Consider the following 16,588-nt stretch of genomic DNA (forward strand, 5'->3'; position numbering starts at 1 on the left):
CAGTGATTACGAGTTTTTCAAAGGAAGAGTTACTGTCATTGGGAATCTTTACGATTGATTCACGTCTTAGAAGCTTAGTCGGAGCTACCTGGAGCTACCTAAGCAGCGATTCAAAGAACCAAAACCCCAGAGCTGCCCGGACAGGCAGCCAGCAGGAGGAGCCTGGCACCAAATGGCACACTGGCCACCCAGAGACAGCTCACCACGTGCACGTGGTGGCTGGCATCTGGGATCCAGGCATGAGACGTCCCACTCTGAGTCCCACCAGCAGCTGGGAGGCTGCTGGAAGTTTAAACTCCTAGGCCCAAGGTCGTGCCCCTCCCCAATCCCAATGAGGGCGGCAGGTGGGCCCCAGACCTGCCCAGTCACGGAGACCTCCCCTCTGGTGTACTCACCCCGAAGGGAGAAGCCCCCAGAGCCCAGGCAGGTCTGGGGACAGCTCACCACATGCATGTAGTGGCTGGCACCTGGGATCCAGGCATGAGACGCCCCGTCCTGAGACCCACCCAAATTGGAAGATAATATTTTGAATTCTATGAAAATTGTTAACATCCAGAAATATTAGGGTGACAGTTTACTTAATAAACTCAGGATAGAGCCTGAAGATAACTACTCAGACATAAAAGCTTGGAAAAATTGGAAGAGAGGACACACTCAGATACTGTGTGGGGCAGCTTCTTGTCACATTTTCTCAAATGGCTTTGGAAAAATCAGCCAGATACACAAAATGATAAAGGCCTGAAGGAAAACGAAATTATACATTCAAGCCTGCCACTTCTCTATGACAAAGAACATTTCAGTATTCATGTGAGCATTGTATATCTAAAATAGAAAAAATAGGTATTTCTAAAACTTTTAAATTATGAAAGATAATCTAAAATTAATATCCTTAAAAATAATCTATCTTTGAAATCCATTCAGAGTTTTTTTCTTATTCTTTGTGTGTAGCTGGTTCAAACTGCACCTAATTCATATCTTTCTGCAAAGTTCAGAATAAAATAAATCTTTATTTTTGTTTTTTGGATTAATTTTAATACTAAAGCAAAGGTGAACATAAATAGCTCTGTATTCAAAGGGCCTTTTTCCCATTAAACAGAGACAAGATTGTGTGTAGTGTAAGCTACCATTTATTGTAGAATTGCACTTTGTGCAATAGTCACCTGTTTTTTTCCTAATGCAATAAAGAAGTTAAATAAAAATAGTAGCTAAAAGCAGCATTGGTGCCCTGGTAGTTTTGGCGATAGCAAATCCCCACAGGCTTATTTTACATGACTCTAAAATTGTCTTACTCTTTTTCTTTGTAGTTTTTCTTTACATCATTTGGTGCAAGAGATAGAAGTTACCTCAGTATCTTTAGGTTGTGGCAGAATGTGTTATTAGACAAGGTAAGTGTACCAGAGGCAGATGCTTGCTCTAAGAAGCTCTCGCTGTAGACCCAAACAGTGTCTGTGACTTAAGAACTGACTTTATTTCTCTAAACTGGATTTTGCCTAGATAAATTCTAAGAAAAAATGTCAAGCAAGTCAAGATCTACAGTTATAAAGTATTCATTATAATCTATAGAATAACCACACACAACCCCCCCAAAAACATAATAAGAGAAACATTGAAGGAATTAAAATGCTACACTGGAAAATATTTGTTTTACACACAGTAAAGGAGGGCTGGAAGGACAAAAAGTTGAAACATGTAGAAAAAGAAAGCAGAACGACAGACATTACATAGATGGTTAAACATAAATGCATTAAATAATTCACTCAGAAAACAAAATGAAAAATATATGATCCAGACATATCTCTAGAGACAAGTTAGATTCAAAGGCTCGGGTTGATTCAAAGGAAAAGGAAGGAAAATAATATACATACAAACAATAACCAATATTGTGATAATATTAATTTCAGACAAAATAGATTTTAGGACAAAACTCATTGAGATAGAGAAGAACATTTTGTTATAATGAAAGGGTCATTTCGTCTGAAAATTGTAACAGTCATAAACCTATATGCATGTAGTAGGAGAGCCAGGAAGCAAAGACTAACAATGAAGGAAGAAATGGACAATCCACCTAAAAAAGTGAGTTCACCAAGAAAAGGAACTAGAAAAAAAAAAAGCCCACTATCATTCTTCTATTCTCCTAGTGAACTTTAAGGAACAATGTCATTTGCTTAATGTACTAGTATCTATGACGGTAATAATAGTGCTCATGTATGAAGTGTTGGGCATCAGACAGAATGCTAGGTGCTTGATATGTTCTTGATACTGTATATATAATATTTCAAGCCTCAGTTTATTTCCAGTTGTTTTTCAAAGTCATAAAACCACATTGATCGTCTTTTTATCTTGTGTAACAGTCCAAAAGAAAGGAAAAAAACCAAAAGCCATAAAATATGCAATTTAACCATACAATTCTGTAAAAATATTATTGCAAGTCATTTGCTTGGTACATTTTTGTTTGAAAGGCAAGGAGACACACAGAGAGATACAGAAACAGAGAGACATTCCACCTACTGGTTCACTCCCCAGATGCATGCAAAAGCTGCAGCTGGGTCAGGCTGAACCCGGTGATGTGTGGGTCTCCCATGTGAATAGCAGCTACCTCCCAGGGTCAGCATCAGCAGGAAGATAGATTCAGAGGTAGAGCTGGAACTTGATCACAGCCATTCCATTCTGGAATCTGGACATCCCACGTTGAGGTTTAACTGCTGTACCAAATGCCCATCATTGGTCTTAACATTTTAAAATTACAACCCAAAAAATAAATCCAAAAGAATGTTTTCTGACACATGGCAGTTCACATTTCAGTGTCTAAATTAAGTTTCATTGGGACACAGTCATGCTTATATGATTACATATCCGTCTGTGGCTGTTTTTACACTAAGGTGGTAGAGGTGAACATTTTTGATAAAGACATGAAATATTCCTCTGTGACCCAATATAGAAATAGTTTTGTTGAACCTTGAATAAAGCGTTTTCATAACAAAAATGTATTTGGAACTTGGCACAATGACTCAGTGGCTGAATCCTCACCTTGCAAGCAGCAGGATCACATATGGACACTGGTTTGTGTTTCTGCTGCTCCACTGCCCATCCAGTTCCCTGCTTGTGGCTTGGGAAAGCAGTAGAGGATGACCCAGGGCTTTGAGATGCTGCACCTGTGTGGGAGACCTGGAAGAAGCTCCAGGCTCCTGGTTTCAGATTGGCTCAGCTGTGGCCATTGCGGCTATTTGGGGAGTGAACAAGCGGACAGGTGTTTCTCCCTGTGTCTCCTTCTCTCTGTAAATCTGATCTGCCTTTCCAATAAAAATAAATAAATATTTTTTAAAAACCAAAAATATGTATAAGGCTATATATATGCTTATTTTATATACACACATATGTATGTTTATATATAATTTCCTGATTACTGCCCATTGTTCTTGGAATAAAAACCTAAAATTTTATATATGGACCATACAATCTGACTGAAGACACTGCTCCAGCCACAGATCTGTGTACCCATCCCATTCTGCTTCCTGCAATGTTGTACATGTGTTTTCTGTGCTAGGGTTTTGGCTTGGGAAGTATGACTTGTTCCCATCCCTAATTCTAAAGGAGACTCTAGTAAAACTGTCATTCGCTCCCCCTCTGTAACACCTGGTGCTTCTCCTTTATAACATTGTTCTGTGCTTGCCTGACCTTCACACCTTGAGGACAAGAGCTCTGTCTGTCTTGTTTGCAGTTGAATGTCCAGGAACAAGCTCAGTGTTTACTGTAGAACAAGTTTGGCACATACCCTGATTTCCCCAGGACAGAGTGGAACATTGTGGGTTTAAGCCTCCAGCAAAGTAAAGAGTGAGTCATGAATGTTTTACTCACAAAAGTATGCCAGTGCGGGTCAAAAGTTATGTATTACATGTAGCAGATGCCAAATAAATACTTTCACAATGATGCCTTTTAATAAAATGCCAATGATATAGAGTTCAAATCATCACTATATATAACTCACAAGATATTTTAAAATTTCTTTGCTCAAGGAAAAGACAGTAGATGAGGAGAAGGCACAAAAATTTAGTTTCAGAAACATTCAGGTTATACCCTAAGTTCAGTATGCATTTGTGTGTATGTGTGTGCATCTTTCAGTATTATTTAGCTCAGTTTCTTTAGCCTTCTCTACACAAAGGGAGAACAAATGATTATCTTGAAGTTATCCTCAGTGGCTGAAAAGAATTGTTATTTTCCATGTGCTTTAATTACTGAGAAGATGGGATGAGGAGCCCAGTAGTTAACTAACTGCTTAGACTACCCACAGCCCATTTGGAGGGTCTGGTCTGAGTCCTGGCTACTCCACTTCTAGTCCACCTTCCTGTGAATGCACACCCTGGGAGACAACAGTGGGAGACTTGGATTGAGGTCCAGATTGGCTGACCCAGCCTTGTCTTTGTCTATAATGAAAACTAAATATGTTTGTAAACTTAATTTTTGTGTATTGAAAAAAGAAGAGGAGAGACAGAGAGGAAGATCCTTTGTCCCTTGCTTCATTCCCCAAGCGGCTGCAATGGCTGGAGCTGAGCCAATCTGAGCCAGGAGCCAGGAGCTTCTTCTGGGTCCCCCATGTGGGTGCAGGTCCCAAGGCTTTGCGCTGTCCTCAACTGCTTTTCCAGGCCACATGCAGGGAGCTGGATGGGAAATGGGGCTGTTGGGACTAGAACCGGCACCCATATGGGATCCTGGCGTATTCAAGGTGAGAACTTCAGCTGCTAGCCTACCATGCCTGACCCAAAAACTAAATGTATTTTTAAAAAAGAATTTAGGACAGAATATTAGGTTCACTCAAGCAGACTTTGCTCAGTGTAGAGCAAAGTGTATGGAGTGTATGGAGATGGGGCAGAGATGATTCATCAAGCCTCAACAAGGTCATAGTAAATTACCCCTTAAGCCATCTACCTTTGCTCTTACTGCATGCTTATTGTGCAACTTTCTGAATACTACTCTGACTTTCCAAGTATACAGGTACCCTGTGTGGCAGAATTAAATATTTTTTTCTTTCTTTTTGAAAGATGTACTTGAAAGGTAGAAGGACAGAAGGAGGGAGAAACAGAAGCCTTTCATCTGCTGATTTGTTCTTCAAATACCGGCAACAGCTGGGGTTGGGCTAGGATGAAGCCAGGAGCGAGAGATTCCATGTGGGGCTCCCACACAGGTGGCAGGAATCCAAGCCTCCCAGGGAGCACGTGTTCAAGGTGCTGGATCAGGAACCGAGGTGGGACTTGAAACTAAGCATGGTGATAAGGCCTATGGGAATCCAAAGCAGTGATTTAACGCACTGTGCTGCCGTACCTGCTCCAGAATCGAAGATTTCTAGAAAAGAATGTTCTCCTACTCTGCTTAGTATGCTGCTTGTGGGCATGGGTGTGGCTCTTCCACGCTGCACTCTGGGGCTGCCGACACTGAGGCCATTCTCCAAAAGTTGGTCAGCTGTAAACCAACGTCCCCTGTGATTCTTTGGGAAGACTGACTTCCAGGTGTCTTCTGTGGATGGCTCAACCTCACTGATTCCTCCTCTTTTTAATTTTTAAGATTTATTATTATTATTATTATTGCAAAGTCAGATATACAGAGGAGGAGAGACAAAGAGGAAGATCTTCCATCCGATGATTCACTCCCCAAGTGACTCTAAAGGCCGTGTGCCGATCCAAAACCAGCAGCCAGGAACTTCCTTTAGGTCTCTCACGCGGGTGCAGGGTCCCAAGGCTTTGGGCCGTACTCGACTGTTTTCCCAGGCCACAAGCAGGGAGCTGGATGGGAAGAGGAGCTGCTGGAATTAGGACCGGCACCCATATGGGATCCCGGGGTGTTCAAGGTGAGGGATTTACTGCTAGGCCACCGCTCTGGGCCCTGAATCCTCTTCTTTTTTTAAATGATTCTCCGATCATCATTTCTTTCTAAGTTATTTAGAATTTTAGAAATTTTTCAGTCATTATACAAATCTAATAAAAGTAATTTTCAAACCTTGGGAGAAATTAATGCAGAATTGCTGTTTTAATCACATGTGCTATGTCATAGCCTGGAAGTATAGATGTATTCTGTATTATTTTTTATAAAATTGATTTATTTTATTTTTATTGAAAAGTCAGATATACAGAGAGGAGGAGAGACAGGAAGATTTTCTGTCCGATGATTCACTCCCCAAGTGGCCGCAACAGCTGGAGCTGAGTCAATCTAAAGCCAGAAGACTAGAGCCTCTTCTGGGTCTCCACTGCAGGTGCAGGGTCCCAAGGCTTTGGGCCGTCCTCGATTGCTTTCCCAGGGAGCTGGGAGCTAGATGGGAAGCAGGACTGCCAGGATTAGAACCGGTGCCCTTATCAGATCTCCGTGCGTTCAAGGCAAAGATTCTAGCTGCTAGTCTACTGCACCAGGCCTGATGTAATTTTGTATTCTTATATTGTTTCCTCAGTTTTCCTTTTTTGGTTAGCAGAACTTTTCTGCCTGTTTTCCCATGATCAGAGAACCATTACCACCTCCTACAGGCAGAAACCTGGGCATATGCTTGTTTCTTATCCTTTGCAGCAACTGTTTGGTGGTCTCCATGGACTTCATCATTTCCAGCTTCTACTGTTATAACAGTCTCATAACCATGTCTTTTTATCACTCTAATCTGTCCTTGAGGTTGTTGCCAAGTGGTAGTGATTTTAAAGGGTTGTCTTTTGTGTATATAGTCTAATTTCCTTACTTTTCTCTATGAAAGCACTATATATATATACACATACATACATATACACTATATATACATACATGTATATATGTAGTTTCTCTATGTGTGTGTGTTTATATATGTATGAAGTCTGTGTTCTTGGCATAGCACACAGGTTTATGACCGAGCTACTTCCTTCTTGCCTTGTGACTCTCATCACCCCTCTTCCCTACCTTCCTCGCCCAGCACACACACTCTGACCTTGGTGACCTGACCCGCCAAGCTGCTTTACTGCTCTGGGTGTTTGCATTTGCCCTAGTGTGCTTGACCTTTAAGCAGCATTTGAAGCTATTGTGTGATGCTTCCATTTTGAAACATCTTTGTCCCTTGACTTCCCTGACAACATTCTTTTTGACCCTTCCTTGTACCCCTGTGGTATTTCCCTTCAACTTTTTTTTTTCTGGCCACTCCTCTTCTTATCTATTACAGGTTGGATTTTCTTTTCTGGGCTCTATCTTTCCCCTGAGCCTACTAAGTTTAGTTTTGCTGTGTATACCAGTGGGCTGCTGTAAGGAGTTTTATGATTAGCAAAATAAGTAGATAACTATCACTTGCAATATTTTTTCCCATAGCTGTTTGGATTATACAGTACATTAAATTTACTTATCTATAATTCCAGCCAAGACCTACTATAATGTGTTAAAGGAACTCTTTTTAAAAAACTATTTATTTTATTTATTTTATTTATTTAAAAGGCAGAGTGACAAAGAGGGGAGGAGAGACAGAGATCTTCCATCCAGTGGTTCACTTCCCAAATGGCCACAATAGCCAAGTGTGGGCCAGGGCAAAGCAAGTACCCTGTAACTCCAGGGGGCAAGGGCCCATGAACATGGGACATTTCTTATTTCTTTACCAAGCACATTGAAAGTTAACTGTATTGGAAGCAGAGAAGCCAGAATTTGAGCTGGCACTGCCATGTGGGATGCTGGAGTCACAGACAGGGGCTTTATCAACTATGCCATTACATGCCAGCCCAAGGTCTTTTTTAAAGAGTTATTTATTTATATGAAAGGCAGAGTTACGTAGAGAGGAGAGAGAGACAGAGATTTTCCATCCATTGGTTCACTCCCCGAATGCTTAAAACTGCTGTGGGTAGAACCAGGACTCAGTCTCTCATGTGGGTGGCAGGAATCCGGCTATTTGAGTTATCACCTGCTGCCTTCCAGGGTGTACCTTACAGGAAGCTGGGTTAGAAGCAGAGAAGCTAGAACTAATACCAGTAGATGGCATCACCTCATTAAACGCCCAAGTGATAGGCTTTTAATACTCCTCTTTGTATTTAAAGTAGCATTTGACCTGTCTACACATTTCACTAAGTGGAGTGACCAGCTAAAAATTAAGGCAAGTTTTTTTTTACTTTTTATTTAGAAGAAAACTTGTGGGAAATTGGAATAGGTAGGTGAGATTTGTCAAAGTGTTATGGTAGCTTAGATTGCTGCCAGATAATGTCTCTGAATAAGCTAAAGTCACCAGTATTTTCAAAGGGAAAAATTACTGAGTAATGGAGACGTTATCTTAAACTTTGCAATGATGGAGAAGATATGCCAAGTGCTTATTGGAATTACTTCACCTGAATGGTAACTGGCTCTTCTTACTGTTTCCTGAGATTCCATTTGCAGTGCTGTGTAAGACTGTCACCTCTGTAGTCATTAAGAGGTAAGGCGGGGATCTGATGAGAATGCTACATTAGTAGTGAAGAAGTGCATGCATGAAGTAATGACATTGACAGAGCTACATTAAAAGTGGTAGTGTGCAGAAGAAAATATAATTACTAGTTAATTTTTAAAGTGAAATTAAGATAATTTTGCCGTAGATGTTTTACACTAATGGAACATAAGCAAAATATTTTCATTTTCATTTTGTTTCTAACCTGTGAAGAGGGGAAGAAATCGGGAGCTGTCCCTTTAATAAAAACCTGTTTACCTATCTCCTGCTGGTAGGAGTGGCTTAGGAACCTGTAGAGTGAGATGTAACTTCCAATTCTGGGCTCTGACCTGCAACCTTGCATAGAGTGCTGATACTACAAACCAGGAAGTAACAAATAATGTCGTTTAAACCACTTAGAACTTCCTTTTTGTAAGGAAAAGCTTCTCTGAATAAAATTAGGAGACTGAAGCTGTGATTTTACATAGTTGTTGTGAAATATTTGGAGCTGTGCAGCAGAGGAAGGCTTTGTAGCACACTTAGAATGCAAAGCTTTCTGGGTCAGAAATTGATCTTCTGACTTGACCCTTATCTGATTACTGCTTGGTTCATCTTTATTTTGTCAGAGCGCTCTGTAGGCTGAAACGGGGAGACTGTCCTTTGTTCCCAGGTAGGTGGTCAGCTTTTGTTTACGATTTAGGTTGATTATAAAGGTTGCTCAGGCAGACTGGTTCTGTGGCTGCTTATTGAAAGAACTGTGAGCATCAGACTGGACCCATGTTTGAAAGTTCATCGTGGCAATTCATAGCCACCTTTTGGTAGCAACTAGACAACTTTGTAGAAAAAGTCATTTTTAAAGAAATTAGCAAATCTACGAGGTTGTGAATTCAATTCTATCTTATTTTCTAGTAGCCCATTATATATGTATATATTTAAATTATGGACTAAATTATAAATTGAAATTGCCTTACTTTTTGTGACAGTATTCTATATAATATTTAAAACACTTAAGTAGTATAATGAAATTATGTTTTTGCTTTTAGTATTTCTGTTACAATCAGTTTTATTTCTTTCACTCTTAGGAACATTTCTCAGTATTCATCATTGATTTATCTATTTGCTTTATTCTGCCTTTGCAATAGTTTAATATTTAACTTAGAAACATAAAAATCTTATATGAGTAGAAATGTTGAAATATTGCTTGTCCCTTTTTGTAAAATTAACTTTCTTTTTATGACACTGAATGTATTTCAAAGATAATGACTTTGGAAGAATTAGTTAATTAGTAGTGTGAGCTGTCATTATGAAAATGTTCACAGGTGACTGCTGGAGTGGAAGTCAGAAGAGAAATGTCTAGGTGTTCCTTTAGGATCCAAGACAGGGGCTCCTTTGTCTCTGCCACTGATAACCCATTTTATTGTTCTTTGGATGCAGTGCTTCAAAAAACTTTTAAAATGTTCACCAAAAAGGGCTGAAGTACTAAATATTAGAACATTGCTATTTGTGAGACATACATTATTTCTGAGAAGAGTTTCTCAGGCTAAGACAGGCACTGCAGCTGAATATAATTCAGCTCAAAGAGGCTTGCAGTTTTACTTGTCTTGAATATCTTTGCTTTAGGTAACTATTTGGATCATTTCAACATTCTGAAATACTGATAATGACTCACTTTTCCCCCAGCTGCTCTTGTGGAATTCTAGAGATTTGGAAAATTGGAGATTAGTGGCCTAAAGTGCAGAAATGTTGCTCTTAATTTCTAAGTTTCCATCGGGTGTAATGGAGATCACCTGATAAACAAAGATACCACAGCTACTAGATGGAGAAAAGAAAGGAGAGAAAAATAAGAGGTGGCGTTTCTTTGGAATAAATGTTGTTTTAATTACATGAAGTGGTATTTGTTATGGGGCACTCTGGCGAAGAATTCAAAGCATCTGTAGGTGTTGGCCCCTAAAAGCTCTATTTACTTGACTTTGTCCCATCGTAAAGATTTTTACTCCAGTTAGGCTGATAGACTATTAATTGGCTTTAAAACAAACCCTACCTACTTTCCCGTATTTATATTTTTATGTTTGTTTGCTTCTCTCCAACTTTTTTCATTTATCCTTTTCCTCATTCTAATTGTTTGTTCTGCTCAGCTGAAAACCCTTCTTCAGGGTAAAACCTTAGCTGATTGCCTTAGTCCTTAGTAACCTTTCCTTCAGAATTTACACATCTGTTGATCCTTCCAGTGTTTTAGCACAGCCATGTGTTTATTGTGTCTTGTCTTATTTAACTTACGGATGTCCCATGTCTCTTACACTGTATCATGAGTTGTGTGAGGAGCTTCTGCTTCGTTTTGTCTCCATTAGCAAGAATTGCAGTGAATCACGTTTAGATGGCAGTGAATAAGTATCTGTTGAACAAATGAAAGAGATGCTGGATCTTGTCATTAATTGCTTCAAGTGCTACTCTGCCTCCTTCTGCCTTGCTTAAAATCATGTAGCTAACATTTGTATTGCTAGAAATCGTATACTTGGTTATCAAAGTACTTATTGCTTTTGTTTGCAGTGTAATGCATGCACGGTCCAACCTGTCTACCACTACCATTCACCATTCAGAGTCCTTTACAGCAGCTCAGAACCCATCATTTTAATCTATAACATGAGTTTAAAATGAGTTCAGGAATAACCAGAAACTATGAACAGTTATTTCACATAAAAATTAAACATTTTAAATTCCTAAAGCTAGTAGTTATTAAATGCTACCTTTTAAAATCATCCTTTTATTCTTCATATCAAGTCTGTCAGGTAGACTTTATTAGGCCATTTTTATAGATGAGGAAAACAAAGACAGAGAAAGACCAAATCACTGCCAAAGTCAGACATCTAGTAGCTGCAGTTTGGCTTCAACATTTTTGAGTTTTCGATCTCCACATTATCTTTGTATTGTTTAATGCTCACAGTAATTTTTCTGTCATCATAGAGCCTGTCCAGACAGGAATTCTGGCAGCTGGTCCAGCAGAACTATGGCACTGAGCTAGGCCTGAGTGCTGAAGAGATGGAAAGCTTGTCACTGTCAATTCAGGACAATGGGCAATCAAGGTACAGTAAACTATTTTGAAATACCAGGATTTTTTCATCATTAAAGCAAGATTATTTTAGCACCTACTAAATCTGAATTTCTGTTAGTTCACTTTTGGATGCAGTTTGCCTGTTTGTTCTCGTAGTTGATAGGGTGAAATGTGTGGACAGAGACTAAGTTTGTTAAATAAATAAGCAAATGTAGGATAAGTAAAGAAATGTTATCCAGGTAGCTATGTCATCTTGGATTTGTGCAAAGCTTGATTGTAGTTAGCCTTTTTATTAAGGATTCAAAAAAAGTGGCTACTGAGATCTCTGAGTTCATAGATGATAATGAGATAAATTAAATGGTGAATGTTTTAAAAGTTAGAGTGACAATATGGCATTTTCTCAAGGATTCCCTAGTACAGCGATGGCATGTGGCTGATATTCAACAAATATTCAATAATTAGTGAAAGGACTTATAGTGCTTTGGGAAGCAAATAGTTAGGACCCAAACAAAAATAATAGATAATGTGATAAAAATTTGTTGGTGGGGAGGGATTATTTTTGGCCAATAATGATTCAAAGAGTGGAGTTTTTTTTTTTTTTAATTTATCTGTGTAACTACATGTACATTTTGCTATTGGCAATCAAGGCCATAGCAATGGACACAAGTGAGAACAGTATGAGTACATTAACAAGGCAGACAGTACACTGAGAGAAGCCACTTGGTCATGAGAGACTACATACTGTATGACTGTAAATAGGATGGAGTCCAGAAGCAGTAAATTCACAGAGACAGAAGAGTTCTTTAATTATCAGGAGCTGAGAAGCAGGGAGAATGAAAGAGACTGCTAGTGGATACACGGATTCTTTGTGGGGCGATGACTGTGAAAAAGTTAAGTAGTACTAATGGCTGCCCAAATCTGCAAACCACTGACTACATGGTGCACTTTAATTTTTTATTTACTATTTTTAAAAATATTTATTTTATTTTTAATTGAAAAGCAGATTTTTACAGAGGGAGAAGGAGAGACAGGGAGAGGTCCTCCATACGCTGATTCACACCCCAAGTGTCTGCAACTGCTGAAGCTTAGCTGATCCTATCTGAAGCCAGGATCCAGGAGCTTCCTCTGGTCTCCCATGTGGGTACTGTGGCTTAAGGCCCTGAGCCATGCTCTACTTCAGGCCATAAGCAGGGAGCTGGATTGGAAGCCAGAACAGGAACTGGCACTCACAGGAAGCTGACAGTTGTAGGAGAGGATTAACACTGTTTGCCACTACCCTGGGCCCCATAACATGGGGTGAATTTTAGGATTGTGAATTACATCTGAATAAAGATGTTATTTACATTTCTATAGTAAGTAAGTCTTAAAATGGAAATGTTCTGAGTCTCAACAGACACACAAAAATTTCACTTATCTAGATAGTTTGCTAGTTATGCTGATCCTATTTAGATTGTTTAGCATCAATATGTCATAGTTCCACCCACCCCTTTTTTTTTAACCCCATTGTACATGCATTTTTATTTGTCTTCTATGAAGTTCAGCATGTCTGTCCTGGTGCTCTCTTTGTCGGCTGCTCTAGTTTCTCTCTAGTTCTGAATTTGGGCAATTAGTCTAATGCCAAGAGACTTGGACTCTGGTCAGTGGGATCTGGGTTCCAGTCTGGGGCTCCGAAAACTCAGGCAGAACTTTCAACCTTTTGGATCCTCATTTTATTCACCCATGAAATGAGGAGGTCAATCTAGGTGATGTGCCAGTCCTCTGCTAACTTGAAGTTCAGGGCATATATTTGGGACCAGATTTTAAGGTCACCAGCAAAGCTGTTACTTTCCTCTTCGATGATTGTTTCTTGAGAAAAATGGGACAGGATCCTCACTCTATCTTTTCCCCACGCCCTTTTCATCCCTTCAGTCTCTGAAAGAAGCATCTTTACTTAACACGGTTATTCCTTCTGCTCCTCCAGCTTCTTTATTTTCCCCTTCTTTCTGCCCCTTGTGCTTTCCTGAAGCGCAGACACCCAGCTACTGCACCAGCCTGGGGGGCGGGGGGCAGTTGTGGTGTTTGGCTCCCTCAGAGCCCTGCCGTTTTTTCCTGGCTGGGAATGACTTCAGAGCAGACCCAAGTATTATTTGGACCAATTAAAATAGGATTGAAATATTCTAACTTTTCTAGCCTTTGCTAGGATAATATAGCTTAAGGCATCAGACTGACTGCTCCTTGGTTTTAGAAGAACTTGATGTGTATGTTGCGGTCATTTCATGGGAATTGCAATTGTTCTGAAATGTTGAGCACTGAAAGTTAAATCAGCTGTGCTTTCTTTTTTTCTTTTTTAAAATTTTAACAGGTTTGTCTTTTTGTTTTTTTGTTTTGGTTTTGCTTGTTTTGCTTGAGAGAGAGAGAGAGCAGGACTCAGGACATTTATTATAGGTTTGGCCCTATACTCTTTGAGGATATTTTTTTATGGGATTGACAGGAAAAGAGAGAGCAACATTGAGCCACCCGCTGTCTCACTCCCCACATGCTCACAATAGCTGATGATGGAGTCAAGAACTGAATTCAGCTGTCCCGTGTGCGTAACAGAAACCCCTTTACTTGAATCCTCACCACTGCCTCCCAGGGGCTTCATTATCAGGACACTGGAGAGGAGCTGCACGTAGGACTTGAACCCAGGTTCTCCCCTGGGAGAAGTGGCCTTGTTAATTCCCAGGCTGCCCCTGATAGCAGTTTGTTAAATCTGGCCCTTTGGTGTGAGAAGGGCAAGAAGCAGGCAGGACTGCTGGGCTTCCACTAATGGCAGAGGTTTTCCATCTGCGCTTTTGCTGAGTCAGAAGGAGGAAGGAGATCTGAACACGCTTTCTGCTTCAAACCGGTTCCCTCCAAAATCCACCTGCCTCTTTTGAAGCTTCGTGCTTGTCCACAGCTGGGATTTAAACAGCAATCTCCATTTGATTAGTTGCTGTTGTGGCCACTTGTGCTTAGTGAAAGTTTTAATGGTTTCTTAAATTCATAGACTCTCATATGAGCACCTGTTATTTATTTTCAGAAATGAAATCAATTTGCACGTGATTGAAGAAGCCAGTGTTACTAATAAGTAGAGGCTTGTTACAGTCTTGTAATCTGTCAAAATATCTTGTATTGGACAAGGACCTGAAAGAGACCAAAAGCTGTTTATGTGTGGATAACCTATGTTTCTATAATGAGGTGTTTCTTACAGAACTCCAGGAAGAAGCAGTTTGGATGACTCCGGGGAAAAAGATGAAAAATTATCCAGATCCATCAGTTTTACTCGTGAGTCAATTAACCGAGTTTCAGAAACAGAATCCCTGGATGGAAATTCACAAAAAAAGGTCAGTATGACTATATTCCTTTAACAATATATTTGGTATTGTGGTGTGGCATTTGTAATACAAGATTAACTAAAAATACAAAATGTATCATGTTCAGAAGCTTAAAGATGTCAGGCTGTTAGTTTATTTTAGGAGAAGAGTTGTGAAAATCAGAAGTTATGTCAGAAAAAATGTGGTTTTGGTCAGAGTTGGGTCAGGTGCAAGGCCTGGAGGCAGTTCTCTAAGCATCGGTGCCTAAGGGGACAGACAGCATTAAGAGGTTGGAGATGTTTGCAGTTACCGGTTTTCCCAGGGTGGTCGAAGGAGTCTGCTTGGAATGGAGAGCAAGCTCTCACCAGCAAGCTTCAGTTAGCAACAGATGCTCCGCCACCTACTGAGGCAGGCAGGCAGGTAGGCAGGCTCAGGTAGCCACTGGCTTTGGCAGTTAACTAATTGCTACTTTTACTTTTTCTTAAGTATTACTATATTAAATTTTATTTCAATGAATTTCAATTAGTTGGAGCCATTTTAGAATTTGTGTTAATTTTCATTTATTTAAAATGCAGAGAGAGAGAGAAAGAGGTGCCCAGGGCCTATTGGTAGTTCATTCACCACAGGCCTGTAGGGGCCAGGCTCCTGGAACTCAGCCCTCATCTCCCACTCGCAGGAGCCGTCATCTGCCACCTCCCAGGGTGAACATCCCTGGGAAACCATGTAGGAAGCAGAGCAGGGACTCAAATCCATGTACTACAAAATGGGATTGGGTTGTCCCAAGGAGTGTGAGCTGCTGTGCTAAACTCCCGAACCTTATTGATTGATTGGTTGATTTGATGCTCGATCTGTCCCCTTTACCAGCAGGAATCCTTTTGGGTTAACTTCCTTGTTTTTCTGAAATAATCAGTAACCTTTGATGGGTTCCTTTATTTCTTTCACAATAGTTGTGTTCCAAGCACCTATTTTACATTCTACACCCACAACCGGCTTACCACTAGCCATTTTCTGATGCCCTATATCATTTCTTAGTGAAGAATGGTATTTATTTATTTGGGGGGTGGGGAGAGAGTTAAAAGAGTATGAGAAGGATAGTATTTAAGGCTCACTTATGAGTGAAAGCAGTCAAGTTTATGTTGGTGCCAAGGGGATGATTCTGGATGTTATTCTGTGCATGTTCCTGCTAAGAAGATGAAGCCACTCAGTTTGGGGGCAGTCACATGACTAAGGAGCTTTTGCTGGCTCCTTGTCCTTTTACAAAGGTCTAACTGATGACTTGGTTCTACTTGAATCCATCCAGTAGCCTCCCAGATAACTTCTTCTGTACCTGCTCTTGGAGTGGTGATCTATTGATTCTTGCCTCTAGTTTTGTTCCTAAATGAAATCCTAGCTTTCTCTGGCAGAAGAATGGTATATAGAAGAATAGCAGTGTTTTAAGACTGAACATATATTCATTTATGTTTAATAAGATGTTTTAGGTTATAGTACACAAATAATACACAAGAGTGATCTTTTTCTGTATTCATTCAAGAACAGTGTGGTGAGATTCTCAGACGTCAGTAAGCTGTATGCCACCAACTGTCTTATTTTTTCTTCTCAACAAAATTCTAAATATCAAAAAATCAAATGATTTTTCCAATGTGAAAGTGTTGTTCAAGTTATAAGATTAGTAGTGTGCAAAAATCCATTGAATATGAAAGAATATGCAAAGAAATTAAAAATTGTTAAAATAAAAATCAACCAAACACTAAAATATAGCGAATGTTAACTTTCCTTGTAATTGTCTATACTCTCTACAACAGGAAATACAATGTAAATTAGCTGCAAAGGAAAAAATCTTTTTTTTAAAGA

The 16,588-nt window shown here is 39.8% G+C and overlaps 1 protein-coding gene across 1 annotated transcript in view; it reads left to right on the top strand.

Annotated features, from left to right (window-relative positions):
* GRAMD1C (GRAM domain containing 1C) overlaps positions 1 to 16,588 on the top strand; it is a 105,976-nt gene that overhangs the window by 55,720 nt on the left and 33,668 nt on the right. Inside the window, exons 6-8 of the mRNA XM_004577892.3 lie at positions 1,305 to 1,385; positions 11,336 to 11,454; positions 14,635 to 14,767. Of these exons, the coding sequence (XP_004577949.2) occupies positions 1,305 to 1,385; positions 11,336 to 11,454; positions 14,635 to 14,767 (333 nt within the window). The remainder of the gene's footprint in view (positions 1 to 1,304; positions 1,386 to 11,335; positions 11,455 to 14,634; positions 14,768 to 16,588) is intronic.

The sequence above is a fragment of the Ochotona princeps genome, chromosome 3, assembly GCF_030435755.1.
Source record: "Ochotona princeps isolate mOchPri1 chromosome 3, mOchPri1.hap1, whole genome shotgun sequence".
Lineage (NCBI taxonomy): Eukaryota > Metazoa > Chordata > Mammalia > Lagomorpha > Ochotonidae > Ochotona > Ochotona princeps.